The following is a 13,258-nucleotide window of genomic DNA, read 5'->3' as shown; positions in this document are numbered from 1 at the left end:
TTTGGCACCCAAAGGTGAGGAGCAGGCCCTGGAGTGGGATGTGCTTCCCCACCCCAGGCACTGCCCCCGCCCCCCGTTGCCAGGAGGTGTGCAGGAGCAGAGGCAGGCCATAGTCTAGAACACCACCCTTTAACTACCCATTCGCGATTAAAAAAAGGAAGTCCATTGACACATCGGGTCTTTTGAAACGGTATTTGGCCGAGTCCCTTCAATAACTGTTTAGCAAACGTTGCAGATGTCCGGACGGAAAGATTCGAGGATCCCGGGAACCATCACCTTCATTTTCATCCACTCCACCCGCTGACCAGGCGGCCTCAGATCTGGGGCTCTTGCTCCTTTGGAAGCAGCCCCCCGGGAGGCCCTGCTCTAGGCCCTGGGGGGTGGGAGGGGGAGGCAAATTCAATTCTCCCACAAGAAAGGGGCAAAAGGAGGCAGGTCTGTGACAAGGTGGCTGTGGAGGGACCCAGGGACTCCTTCCTCAGAATGCAGGATGTCAGCCTGCACTCTGGTCCCCAGGAGGCTTCGAAGAAGAGCCTTCAAGAGAGGAAACTCAGTCCAGAGGGACGGGGAGGTCCCGAGCACAAGCAGGGCCAGGGCCGGAGGCAGGCTGGACCTAGGACCCCCGACTGGAGCCCGTGTCCCTGACGCAGCTCGCAGCAGCCAGTGAGAGCCCCTCGGTGGGAGGCCTCGTTACGGACCCTGAGAAGGAGCAGGGGCGCTGAACCGGGTCCACGTGGGACCCCAGTCAGACTCGGGGGCTCTGGGGCAGACGCGAGGCACCCAGAGTCCCGCCGCGTGCTGGCAGGAGGAGCCCCCTGGGCGCACCCCTCGCTTAGGTGGCCACGGGGAGCGAAGCACCAACAAGAGGCCTCCCCAGAAGCCGCAGCAGGACCCCCTCCGCTCCCCTCGAGGGCCTGCGCTGGGCACTTCCACTGTCGCCTTGGAGAAGCAGGGGAACTCCTGGCCGGGGAGCACCCCCTCTGCTCACCCTGGGTCCCCTCAACCCCCACATAGGCAGCGCCCCCTCTCCTGGCCCCGCCCCGCCTCCTCCCTTCCTGGGGCCTGGGGACGTGCAGCCTGAGGGGTCACACAGCTGTGGACCAGGCAGGCCCAGGGGCCCGGGCCGGCGCACCCCGGGACCTTGGCTGTGTGCTGCAAGTCCTTCAGGAGCCCCGAGGGGACACACGCCGGGGACGGCCACCATTGGAGAGCGCAGGGTCCTGCAGCGCTCGGCCCGGCCCCTGGGCTCCTGCCTGACGTCAGAGGGCCTGGGCCGGAGCCCGAGCCTCGCGGCGCGGTGAGCGCGGTGGCTGTGGGCACCCGGGCGGCTTCCCTGGCGTCCCCGGGGGCCGGGCCCAGCCCGACCAGACACGGGTCGGGGAGCAGCCGGGCCCCCGCTCAGTGCTCCTGGGCCGGGCCGAAGGGCTGCGTCCACCTGGACACGTCCAGGAAGACGGTGCAGGCCCCGTGGTAGAGCCAGAGGCGCGGCAGGGAGCCGTGGCGGGTCCAGGCGTCGCGCCCGGGGTCGTAGGCTTCCATCTCCACGTGGTAGTCGCCGTCCATGCCCTGCCAGCGGCCGCCCGTCACGTACAGCGCGTCGCCCAGCGGCACCAGCGCGCCGTTCTCGTGCAGGCTGTGCAGCGACTGCACCTGCGGGTGGGCCGTGGTCAGGGCCCCGTGGGGCGGCGGCGGGGGGTGGGGTGGGGCTCTGGTGGGGCACAGGGACGCCCTGCGGGGACGCGGGGACGCCGGGACTCCTGCCACCTGGGAGCTCAGCCAGGCTCCCTGTGCCTGCCCTGCTAGTGGGAAGAGCCCGCTGAGCTCCTCTCCGGCCCACAACCCCAGGACGCTGCTCCAGGCCCCGTGGCCTCTTAGGCCCCAGTTCACTGGTGGGGGAAGCCGGGGTGTCAGGCGGGGCGAGGGGGACATGGAAGCCTGAGCCTGGAGCTGCATCCCCGGGCGGGTTCTGGGCAGGGCCTCTCTGGGACGGGACAGGTGTGGCCGCAGCTCTGACCCCAACCCCCCCAAACACACAGACACGAGGGGCCGCTGGGGCCCTGGGACCTTCACTTGGCCCCCGTACCTCTTACCTCAGCCCTGGCCTCAGAGGTGCCCTGGGCGGGGCCTGTGAGGTGAGAGCCAGAGGCCAGACAGGTGTGGGCCCTCCTGGAAGAGCCCGGTGTGCGTGGGAAGGAGGAGGCCCGGCGGTGGCCTCCACGTGAGGATGCTAACGGGCAGCCCACCCCCCGCCAGGCCTGCGGAGGGCAAAGCGGAGCCCGTCGTGGCTGCGATGCCCCCCGGAGCAGCGGCGTGGGCCCTGCAGAGGCCTGGCCATGGCCCAGCTGGGAGGGCCCAGAAAGAAAGTGCCCGCCTGGCAGGGGCCACCCTGCACCTGTTTTGTCCCTGTGATGGGGGCCTCCGGGCAGCTGAGTGCTGATGCCCGGGGACAGCTGCAGGCAGCAGGGTGGCAGGGGCCCTGCTCCTGGCCAGCCGGCCAGGGCCACCTCCACAGGCCTCTAGGAATTAGAAATCTTAAGGCAGGTAGGGCAGCCCCAGGGTGTCGGGCTAGTGCTGAGGCCACCGCCATGGGCTCTGGGCACCATCCGTCCTCTCCCTGCGTGGCCACCCCCATGGGGCCTGGCCAACCAGGACAGAAGGGCCTTCTCAGCCACAGCTGTCCCCAAAGCACCCATGGCTCAGCCTGGGTTTGCTCCCAGAGAACAGCCCACCCCTGGGGTGCTGGGGACGAGCACCCCTGGGTACCAGGAGCCCTCGGTCCTTGGCTCTCCTGTCCTCACAGGGGCTCAGCCCAGGCCCTGGGCCTCAGCAAGCCCTTCACTGTCGGCTCCCGTGGTGACACCCCCAGCCCCCAGCGTCCCCAGGGCCTCTCTGCTCTGCAGTGTCAGGAGTCCTGGGCGGGAGGTGGTGTCGCCCTGGGAGGCGAGCCTGACACCCGACCTTCTGCCACAGGTTGGCCCCGGGGTCATACACGTAGACCTTCTTGGTGTTATCGCCAACCAGGTAGAGTGCTCCCTGCAGCGCGGCACAGCGCGGCGACGACAGGTACTTGGGGAGGAAGGGCGAGGCGATCACGCTCCATGCATCTGCGGGGACACGGCACGGGGCCCACCTTCACCAGGGGGCTTGGACAGCTCAGGTGGCTACGGGCCCCACCGGCCCTGGGGACCCTTACACCCACCCTGCAAAATGGGTTCTACGGTCATGTCCCCCATCCTAGGGATGAGGGGGTGAGGGGCAGGGCCAGGAGGCCACTGAGCCACAGAGCCCAGCTGAGCCCTACCTGGGCCCGGGGCCCAGAGCCCAGGCGGGCGCCCACCAAGACCTGCAGGTCGGGGCCACTCCTCCGGGCCCGTGGGGCCAGGTCCAGGCAGACGCAGCAGCCAGGTGGCATTCAGGACCTGAGATGGGCTCCCCGTCACCTGCCCTGGGACTCTGCCTCCCGACCCCTGCACCCCGAGGCTGGGGGGGGCCGCGGCTCTGTGCCTGTGACCCACCCCCTGGGTCCCTGCCCCTGGGCTCCCGCCCCCCTTCCCTGCCTCATCCGCTCTGAGGTGGCTGCGGCCATCTGTAAGAGGCCTGTGACTGGCTGCTCCCTGCACCCCTGGGGCCACCCATCCCCGGGGCCCCCACCCGCCTGCCCGCTGAGTGGGACTGTGCGCTGCAAGGAGGGGTCAGGTGGGGGCCCGCGGCTCCCTGCCTTCAGCCCCTGCCGCTCGACCCCAAGCCACGGTAGCAGGGGCTGGTGGCCCTGCATGTCCGTGCCCCGGGGCCCATGTCCCCCACCTGTGACAGGGTTGTAGCATTGCAGAGCCAGCGCGTTGTACTTGCAGGCGCTGGAGCCCACCAGGTACAGCCTGGCCCGGCAGCTGGCCGCAGAGAAGTTGCTGACATACTTGAGGGCGGGGCTGGCGGGCGTCCAGGTGTCTGTGTAGGGGTCATAGGTCTCCACCTCCACCACGTCCAGAGTGGTGCCTGCGGGGTTGGGGGGTCAGGGCTGCGAGGGGCCGAGGGGATGCTGGAGGTTGGGCTCAGGCCCCTGGGTGTCCGTGTCCTCTCCCGCTCTCGGGGCGGTCTCGGCAGCCATCGCGGGGGACGGGGCTGGCCGGGACAGGTGGGGCTCTTGGCAGTGGCCTCAAGGCCGGTCCGTCACCCACAGAGGCCTCGGCAAGCGCTTGCTCAGCCGGTCCTCTTGTTTTTCAGTATTTATCTAACTGGAAGGGTCCCCGGGGTGACTCCTTGCCACGGCTCTGGGGCGCAAGGGGGGACAAGGCGGGCTTCTGTGCTCAGGCTGGGGGTGCGACGGGAGCGGGGGGACAGTGGGGGGGGGCCGTTGTGGGTCTCCTGCCCTCAGGGGCTTCACAGAGGGGGTGACCCTGAGCAGAAGGTTCTGGGGATGGGGGTGCTCGTCTCTGCTGGCAGCTCTAGGCTGCAGTGCGCCCCGCCATCGCTCTGTTTCCAGGATCCACGCTGGAGCTGGCTCTGGGGACTCAAGCCCGAGCCTCCCCCCGGGACGCCCAGGTCGCAGGGGGCACAGCCCAGCTTACCGCCGACGGCGAGCTCCCGAGGGCAGCATGGGGAGCCGTGCCTCTGCGGCCCCCGAGGCCAGCGGGGCTCCCTGGTCCCCGGCAAGGCCATGGGCTGGGGAGGCTCCCAGGGGCTCCGGGAGCAGGAGGCCGCCGGCGCAGGCGGGGGGAGGCCTTACCTCCGATGGCATAGATCTCCCCGTTGAGCGCGGCGCTGGCGTGGTTGGTGCGGGCCTTCAGCATGGGTGCCACCGGCTTCCAGGCGGCCTCCTTCAGGGGGAAGCACCAGGCCTGGGTGGTTGACCAGCTGTCCGTCTTGCTGCCCCGGGAGCCCCCTGGAGAGAGAGTCTGTGCCCTCAGGTGCCCCCCAGCCCGGGCTCTCCAGGCTCGTCCTGCTGCCTCCCCCCCCGCCGGGTCCCCACGGTGCCAGACTCTGGGCCGGGGCAGGGTGGGGGGCTGTAGGTGGCACAGGGCAGCTGTGTGACCTGCCCTGTAAGCAAGGAGGACGGGATCGGTGGTTCCAGATCTTCACAGCGGCCGCTCTTTCCCCAACCAGACTTTCTATGGGCCCCCGAGCTCCAAGATACACTAGAGCAGAGGGAGCTCCCCCTGGGGGGCCCCGGGTGCAGGGGTGAGTCCGCCCTGGCTTTGTGCGCCACACAGAACGGGGGACGGTCCCCTGTGCCCACGTGTGCACCCGTGGATTTTAACTTTCTTTGTTTGCACATCACGGAAAAGTGTGGAAGGTTCCTGACGGAGCGGAAGGGGAGAGCGGAGTCTCGGGGTGCACTCTGGTCAGCTGCCCGACCGAGCCGCCGCCTGCGCACCTGTGACGTAGACGGTGTTGTTGAGCGCTGCCAGGGAGAAGCCCCACTTGTGGTAGTCGGGGAAGTCGGGGAGCGCCATCCACCTCTCTGGCCGGAAGAGACGGGCAGAGGGGTCAGGGTGGCCGAGCTCGCTGCCGGGGCGTCCCCTCGCCACCCCCACCCCCGGCGCCTCTTCCCGCTCGGTGGGCGCAGGGCTGTTCCCTCCCCGGGGGAGGGCCGAGGGGCGGGCTCGGCCGGCCGCAGGGTGGTGGGGGGACACCCTGGCTGCTCCACAAGCCCCCACCAGGCCTGGTGCGGCCTCCCGGCGCCCCCCACCCCACGCCGCCCCCGGAGCCCAGCACCCAGACTGGACACAGGACTGCACCCGGGCTGTGTGTGGAGGCCGCCCCTGCTCCGGGGACCGGGTCTCGCTCTGACCTGAGGGCAACCTCACTGACCCCCTGGGTTGGGTCCCACCGGCCAGACGGGGTAGCGGGTCAAAGGGCCTGACCTCTGGTCCCTAGTGGGTTAGAACACGGCCACCATTCGTTCATTCACTTCCTCACTCATCGTTCATTCCCTTGCCCTGAGCACCCTCTGCGCTGTGTGCTGGTGGGGGTGCCGGGGTCACCCAGGGTGCCGGGGGCCTTGCAGCACACACGGCGAGTCCAGACCCCAGCCCTCGAGTGCCGCTGTGTGGGCCCGGGGAACCCGGAGCCTCCGCCCGGTCCTCTGTGCAGGGGGTGGTTCCCACCTCACCGGGAGGGGGGGGAGCATAGAAGAGGACCCACCCCTCCGTCATGGTCCCTGAGGACTACTGTCACTACGGCCACGGGCAGGGTCACACACCCACGTCGGGCCCAGCTTCAAGAAAGAGCTACGTGAGCCTAAGTTGAGACAAGAGATGAGCAAATGCTTTTCCGAGGAAACGGCCGCGTTTTGGGTGCTCAGGTCAGGCCTGAGGAAGACCCGGCGTGGGGCGGTCCCCTGGGGAGTGGCCTGCGGACTGTTTACGACCGTCTTAGGACGTGCAGATCTCCGGGCCTTGCTGGGCACCTGCCCTCTGGGCAGGGACTGCATGTCCCCCTGACTCATGTGTGTGTCACCCCAGGGTGAGGCCTGCCCGGCCGTCACCAGGCCTTTGCCTGCCAGCGTGCCCCCTGCCGTCCTCCCCTCGGGCTTGGAGGGACAGCTGCTCCCGGGTCGAGCCAGCAGAGCTCATCACCTGACGTCAGCGCCCAAATCCCCTCGTCAGCCCCTGACCTGGGACAGCCGGCCTCGCGCGTCCTGGAACCCGCCAGCCGCTGACGCCACAGGGGTGGCTGGTGACTGGCCCGGGGGCCCCGGGGCACCAGCGGAGGCTCATCAGAGCTCCCGGAGGAGCTGCCAAGGGCCGACGTGGCCCTTCCAGAGACTCTGCTGCCCTCCTACACCCCCCTTTCCCGGGTGACCCTGCGGTGGGGCCCCAGTGTCCGTGGGGTCCTCCTCATTCCAGCCACGCGAGGAGCCCGTTCCACAGCGAGGATGACCTGCTGGAAGGCCGCGGCTGGGGGCTGTTGGAGCTGACCTCGTGCCCGGGCTCCTACCCTGCGGCCCACCTGCAGCCCCACTGCCTGTTGTCCCTGGGGTCAGGGTTCCCTGGGCACCCAGGGCGCTTTGGGCAGCAGACCCTCCAGGGCCCAGGAGGCCGAAGCTGGGGCCTCGGCTGGAGGGTGAGGGGCCCACAGAGCCCCGCTGCCCGCCTCCCCTCCCCGTGACGGCCTGCTCTCTGTGCTCGTCACTCCCTCCCCCTGCACAGGGGACAGGGGTGGCTCACGTGGGGCCGCGGGGACAGCGTGAGGGGTACTCACTGGCCTTGGTGTTGTAGAAGGCGAAGTTTCTGGGGTGAGGGGTGGGCTCCTCGGCGCCCTCCTCGTCCTCCTCCAGCGCCCGCCCGCCCTACCACCACTAGGACCTCGTCCAGCTTCTGCGGGAGGACCAGCAGCGCCTGGGGGACGGGGGCAGGAAGGCGGGGTTAGGGCGCAGGTGACTGCATCCCCCCCGCGAGGGGCCCTCGGTGCTCACAGGCCTCGGGGGCATTTTCTGAGGCAGGACTTCTGGGGGCAGCTGTGTTGGTGCACACACGTGGGGCAGTGGGAGCGTCTGTGCCCGTGTGTGTGTGAGCACATGTGTGTGAGCACCGTGGGGCCGGGGATGGTGGCAAGTGCTCAGGACCGGGGGAGATGGCGCAGCAGGTGCACGTGTGCCCCGAACCTGAGGGCCACTCCCTCCCAGCAGCCCCGCAGGCCTGCCAGAGGCCTTCCGGCACCCACTCGGGAGCCAACCCGACTCCGCCCCCGGTGCCTCCCCGGGGCCAGCATGCGGCTGCTGAGCTAGGATGACCCCGGCCGGGCGGGACATGCCGGAGGGTTCCCACCGGGTTGGTAAGGAGCCACTGCCCCGAGCTCCCGGGACCCCAGGGCTCCCCCACGTGCCTGCACAAGGTTGGACCTCCCACAGCCGCAACTCCAAGGGGTCCGCCTCGCGGGGACAGGGCCCCAAGCTGGCGCCAGCCCCAGGCCAGCCCGCTGTGCCCCGTGGCGCCTGACAGCAGCACCCGGTAGTACTTTGCCGCCACCCACCCCGAGCCTGGCCTGAGCCACAGCTTTGTCCGCAGACTTGACCCCTGAGGACTCCTCCAGAGTAAGGCCCCGAGCCGGCTGCCCAGCCACAGACGGATTCACTGGCTCTGTCACTCTCGGTCACATCCAGTGTGTCCAGAGCTGCCTGCCTGCCAGGCTCGCCGCCAGCAGATAGGAAATTGCACCCCATGAACGTTCAGGCAGCTTCCTAAGGGGCAGGTGGTGGCCCTGCTGCCATGCCCATCTGTGCCTCTTCACCTGTGCACAAGCTGTGCCATCTTCCTGGATGGTTTTCCCTCCTGCCAAGCTCCTATTCCTCCTCTGGGGCCAGGCTGAGAAGCCGCCTCCTCCGGAGAGCCCTCCCAGACTGGCCACCCCTCCCGGGATGCCCCTAGCCCAGCTCTGGCCTTTCTCATGCTGCCCTCGGTCCACTTCCAGGTTTGTCCCCAGTGAGCTGTGGGCTCTGACCCGGGGTGGGAACAAGCGCTCCTGGGTTCCCCTTCCTCCCACGTCCAGGGTGTGGGACACACGGGAGCACAGGGGGTGAATCGCGATGCCCTCTCAGGTTATCAGCCCAAGGCAGGTATAGTTGCAAGGCTCAGGGCCCCTTGGGGCCATGCGCTCTGTCCTCTCCATCCCCGTGCAGGGTGGGGCCTCCGGGGCTCCCCTCCGTGCCCCTCGCTCACCTCATCGTGGCCCTGGGACAGGGCCGCCCGGCACGCCTCTGACTCCTGGATCAGCGGCTCCGTGGCCAGCAGCTGCTGCACACAGGCCCTGGGCACGGCTTCCAGGCGCACCAGGCTGAGCAGCTCGGGGAGGTGGGCGGCCCGGCCCCGGGGGTCGTGGCGCACCCAGCGCAGCAGGGCCTCCAGCCGGCTCTGCTCCGGCTGCACCTGCAGCAGCTCGCTGGCCAGGCAGGTGGCCAGCCGGTCCTGGGGCAGCTCCAGGAACTCGTCCTCCTGCGCCACGGCCTCAAAGTTCTCCCGCAGGAAGGCCCAGGCCTTGGCAGCCACACCCAGCAGCCCCTGCTGCTCCCCGAACTCGCAGATGCCCAGGCAGTTGGTGGCGTCCAGCTGCTGCTGCAGGTAGCGGCCGCAGACCTTCTGCACGGCCGGGAAGTGGAGGCGTGCGGCCGTGCGCGTCAGGGCCTCCACGTTGCCCTGCGTGATGGTCAGCCGGCCCGTGTACACGAAGTCCACCAGCTGCCCCACCACGGCCGGCTCCACGTCCCGCAGCTCCACGCGCGCCGAGAAACTCTCGGCAAAGTCGCCCGCGAACATGGCGTGGAAGTAGGGGCTGCTCAGCGCCAGGAGGCCGCGGTGGCAGGGCAGCTCGCGGCCACCCACCAGCAGCGTGACGTCGGCCAGCTTGGGCTGAGAGCGCAGCCGCTGCAGGCCGTCCAGCATGTCCTGGGCGTGCGAGGGCAGGTGGAAGTCCAGGTCGTCCACGGTGCGCACCATGGCTGCGGCCGCCGCCGGCGTGGGGCCCTGCCGCCCACCTGCGCCCTGGTCCTGCGGAGACAGGAGGGAGGGTCAGCGGCGCAGCACACGGCTCATCAGCCCGAGTCGCCCATCCGTCCGGCCGTTTCCATCTTCAGCCAACACGGGCTGAGCATCGTGGATGTGGAAGCGCCCCGCCCGGCACCTCACCTCCCCCGCCCCTGGACCGGTGCGTTGGCTCCGCGTTAGTCTTACAGGAGGACGCTGAGGCTCAGAGAGGGCCAGAGACCTTCCCCTGGCCGGGCAACCAGGGCGGGACGAGGCCAGCTGGACCCCGCCAGGACTCTGGGCGATGCAGGACAGACCCCCTGGAGCGGGGATCCCTGTGGGCCCCACCTCCAAGTGGCTTCCTCTGCTCCCAGATCTGACCCTGCTGGGGAGGGTGATGAGGGCCTTTGAAAGCTTTCCCGCCCCACCGATCCTCACTCCCCACAGTTACATGGAGCCTGGGACTGCCGTGACCTTGCCGGGTGACCTTGGTCCCGGTTTCCTCAACTGCAGATCCAGAGGCTGGCGGGGGAAGGGGTCCTGTGGTCACAGCACTCCCCACGTCTCAAGGGGGACATGTGCTCTCCCCACCGGGCCTGTGCGACAACCCCACAGGCGGGGGCTCCTAGGGTCCACGTAAAGGTGGGAAACATGAGCACGAAAGGCTCAAGTCACTAGTCCAAAGTCACGCAGCGAGGGAGTAGGGGAGCCAGGCTCGGGGTCCATGCACTGAACCCCCAGGTTACAGGGTGCAGGTTGGTAAAGGCAGTTGCAATGAAGGGGAACTTTCTGGAGAGCGATTTTGAATCAGTGTTCGTATCATCCGACTCGGCAAATCCACTGCTGGCTTATTTGATTACGTGCATCTTCGTTTCTGTCCTCCTGACGTTTCACCCCAAGAAAGCTGCCCCAAATTTCACCCCCGTTCTTACAACTGCAAAAAGGCTGCACCCCCGGGAAATGGTCTGTCCACCAGGGGGCGCCTTCCGGGGACATCAACGGGAAGGGGCCAGCGGGGCCTGGGGGAGCGAGGCGCTCGGTGGAATCAGTGTGGTCTAAGTAAGAAAGCCCCGTGCAGTGGAGCTGTGGGTGCCAAGGGGCAGGGGGGGCCCTGCTGAGCCTGGGGCCGAGGCGGGGGTGGGGGCCGGGCCCCTTCCCCCCCCCACCCCCGGCGCCCCACCAGAGCGGAACGGACCCCAGGAGCCCAGCCAGGACAGGGCAGGTCGGGGCCCCGGGCCTGACCCCCTCCCGGGGAGGCCGCCTACAGATGAGCCCCCAGCCCCCGCGCCCGCGGCGTCACATTCCTGGCGCCCCCTGTGCCAGCTGCTAGAGCCTCGGGGGCTCCTGGGCAGAGTGTCCCACAGCTGCCCGCAGGGCCTCGGCCGCGCCTGCTGACACCTGCCCCCTGCGGTCCCAGTACGGACGGGGCGGGAGCTTCTGGAGTGTCTGAGCCTCGGCCTGGTTCTGGCCCAGGCCGGGAGTGAGCAGGGCCTGAGCAGACGGAACACAACCGGCCTGGAGCCAGCCGCGGCCACCGACTGGACGCTGGGGTCCTGGCTGTGGCTGGAGGGGTGGCCCGGCCTCCCCGCGCCCACCTCTGGGCCAGGACACCGGCGGGAGTGTGCCGGCTGAGCCCGCCCCGCACCCCGAGGGGCCCGGCTTGCCCAGGGCGGGGGCTGCGTCCCCAGCTGTGATCTCTGCACCCCACGGCTATCCCGCCTTAACCCCCCGCTGCTCCTGCCCCAATTCCCACCTCCCGTTCCCCGGTGCCCACCCCCCGAGCCCCTGGGACCCTACCTCTCCGTCGGCCCCTGGACCTCTGAGAACTCAGGCCACGGAGGGCCTGCTGGGCTGGCCTGGGCTGGGCTGGGCCCCACGTGGGCACGGACAGAGGGTATTTTTAGCACCGTCTGCACTGGGAGGGAGGGGCTGCGGGGGCCGAGGTGCCGCTCCTCCCAGGCTGTCCTCCCAGGCTGTCCGCTCTGAAGGCCCACCCTGGCCCCGTCAGGGAGGCCGAGGCCTCCGGGCCCCCAGGGACCAGGGCGGACACCGGGAGGCACTGGGGGGGGCTGTAGAGCCTGAGCTGGAGGCTCGGGGGCACGTGGAGGCCCAGCTCAGGGCCTGGTGTCCTGGCTTCTCTAAGGGTTCTTGCCAGGTACCCAAGTGGCCTTCCGTTCACCTGCCAACCGGGGAAAGGTGACTCTCACGGGGAAATGCAGGTTGGTGAGCAAAGGCTTTCGAAACTCGGGGTCCCTGAGGGCGGTGGGGACGTCTTTGGTGGTTAAAGCGGCGCCCAGGGAGGTACGGAGGAGGCGTTCCTGAGGGCTTCAGCAGGCCGCTGACGGGGACCCTGGATCCAGAGGCTCCGGGTCACACCACGGCTTTGGCCTTGGGGCAGCCCTGGCGTCACCATTAGTCGTGGGAGCCAAAGACGGCAAAGAAATGGGGTCATCTAAAAATACGGCCGCATTGGCCTGCAGCCTTGCTCCCCACGGCCACAGGGGAAGCCGTCCCACCTGGCGCTCGGCCACAGTGGCACCCAAGGCCCGATGCAACCGTCAGGGCGCAGCTTCCCTGGCCAGGGGCCTGTGGGTGCACAGGAGCCCGCAGCCCGGGGAGGCCAGGGTGCTGGGATGTGGAGGCTCAGGGAGGCCGAGCCGGGCGGAGGCCTCGGCGGTCCCCGGGGATCGGCCCCACGCTGCCCCAGCACAGAGACACCCCGGCGGCTCCCGGGGAGACGGCCCCCCACCTGGCGAAGTTAGCTGATTTCCCCAGGGCATTAGGGTAGCACGACAGTGGCCCCGTCCTGCCAGCGTGGCCCTGAGGAGATGGGTGGAGCGGGGAGCCTCGGTCCCTGTTCTCACCACGGGCTCCGGGCGGTCACAGCTCGGTCTTACACGGATCACCGCCGCGGCCGACTAATCGATCACCAGTTGGCAAGGTGCTTCCGTTTCTGCTCGCTCATGCTTCCGGAGTCCGTGCGCCCTCCCCGGCCTGTCCCGCTGAGTCACAGCCACCCCAACCCTTCCCAGCCTGCCCAGTTCACCCTAGCTCAGCCCAGTTCAGCCCAGTTCATCCTAGCTCAGCCCAGTTCAGTCTAGTTAAGTCCAGTTCAGCCCAGCCTAGTCCAGCCCAGCCCAACTCAGCCCAGTTCATCTCAGTTCATCCCCGTTCATCTTAGCTCAGCCCAGTTCATCCCAGTTCATCCTAGCTCAGCCCAGTTCAGCCCGGCCCAGTCCCGGCCCAGCACCGCCGCCCCCATTTCAGATAGTCCCAGGATCTCCCAGCCTCCAGCATCAGCCTCACGTGGGCGGGGGGAAGGGGGCTCATGGAGGTCTCCAGCTCCCACTCGGCCAGGACCACGGTGGGGAGGCCCTGGGGGGACCAGAGTCGTCCTTCCCGCCCCGCCCCTGTGCTTGTAGCCAGAACACGAAGCGCTAATGTGTACCCAGTGCAGGCGGGAGGCGAGAGGACAGGGTACTCTGCTGACAGGGACGCGGGAGAGGCCTAGCGCCTCCCATGACTCGTCAGTTTGGGAAACTCAAAACCAGGCGCTCAAAACACATCTTTATCCACAGATAGCTAACGAGTGGTGCAGTTTTTAAAAATACGCTGCTTAGGGACGCCTGGGTGGCTCAGCGGTAGAGCATCTGCCTTTGGCTCAGCGTGTGATCTGGGGTCCTGGGATTGAGTCCCGCATCGGGCTCCCTGCGTGGAGCCTTCTCCTCCCTCTGCCTGTGCCTCTGCCCCTCTCTCTCTCTCTCTCTCATGAATAAATAAATAAAATCTTAAAAATAAAT

General features: G+C 68.5%; 1 protein-coding gene across 1 annotated transcript; it reads right to left on the bottom strand.

Moving 5' to 3' along the window:
* Nucleotides 1-177: 177 nt before the first annotated feature.
* KLHL30 (kelch like family member 30) lies at nucleotides 178-11,799 on the bottom strand. Its single transcript, XM_038574348.1, is given in 9 exon segments — nucleotides 178-1,650; nucleotides 2,959-3,104; nucleotides 3,805-3,993; nucleotides 4,724-4,879; nucleotides 5,372-5,458; nucleotides 7,201-7,288; nucleotides 7,290-7,337; nucleotides 8,658-9,482; nucleotides 11,256-11,799. Coding segments are annotated over 8 exon segments (1,740 nt in total). The 5' UTR covers nucleotides 9,432-9,482; nucleotides 11,256-11,799; the 3' UTR covers nucleotides 178-1,398.
* Between the last annotated feature and the right edge of the window lie 1,459 nt (nucleotides 11,800-13,258).

Source organism: Canis lupus, chromosome 25 (genome assembly GCF_011100685.1).
Source record: "Canis lupus familiaris isolate Mischka breed German Shepherd chromosome 25, alternate assembly UU_Cfam_GSD_1.0, whole genome shotgun sequence".
Taxonomy (NCBI): domain Eukaryota; kingdom Metazoa; phylum Chordata; class Mammalia; order Carnivora; family Canidae; genus Canis; species Canis lupus.
Note: the sequence above shows the minus strand (reverse complement) of the source record. Positions and strands in the feature narration are given on the sequence as shown.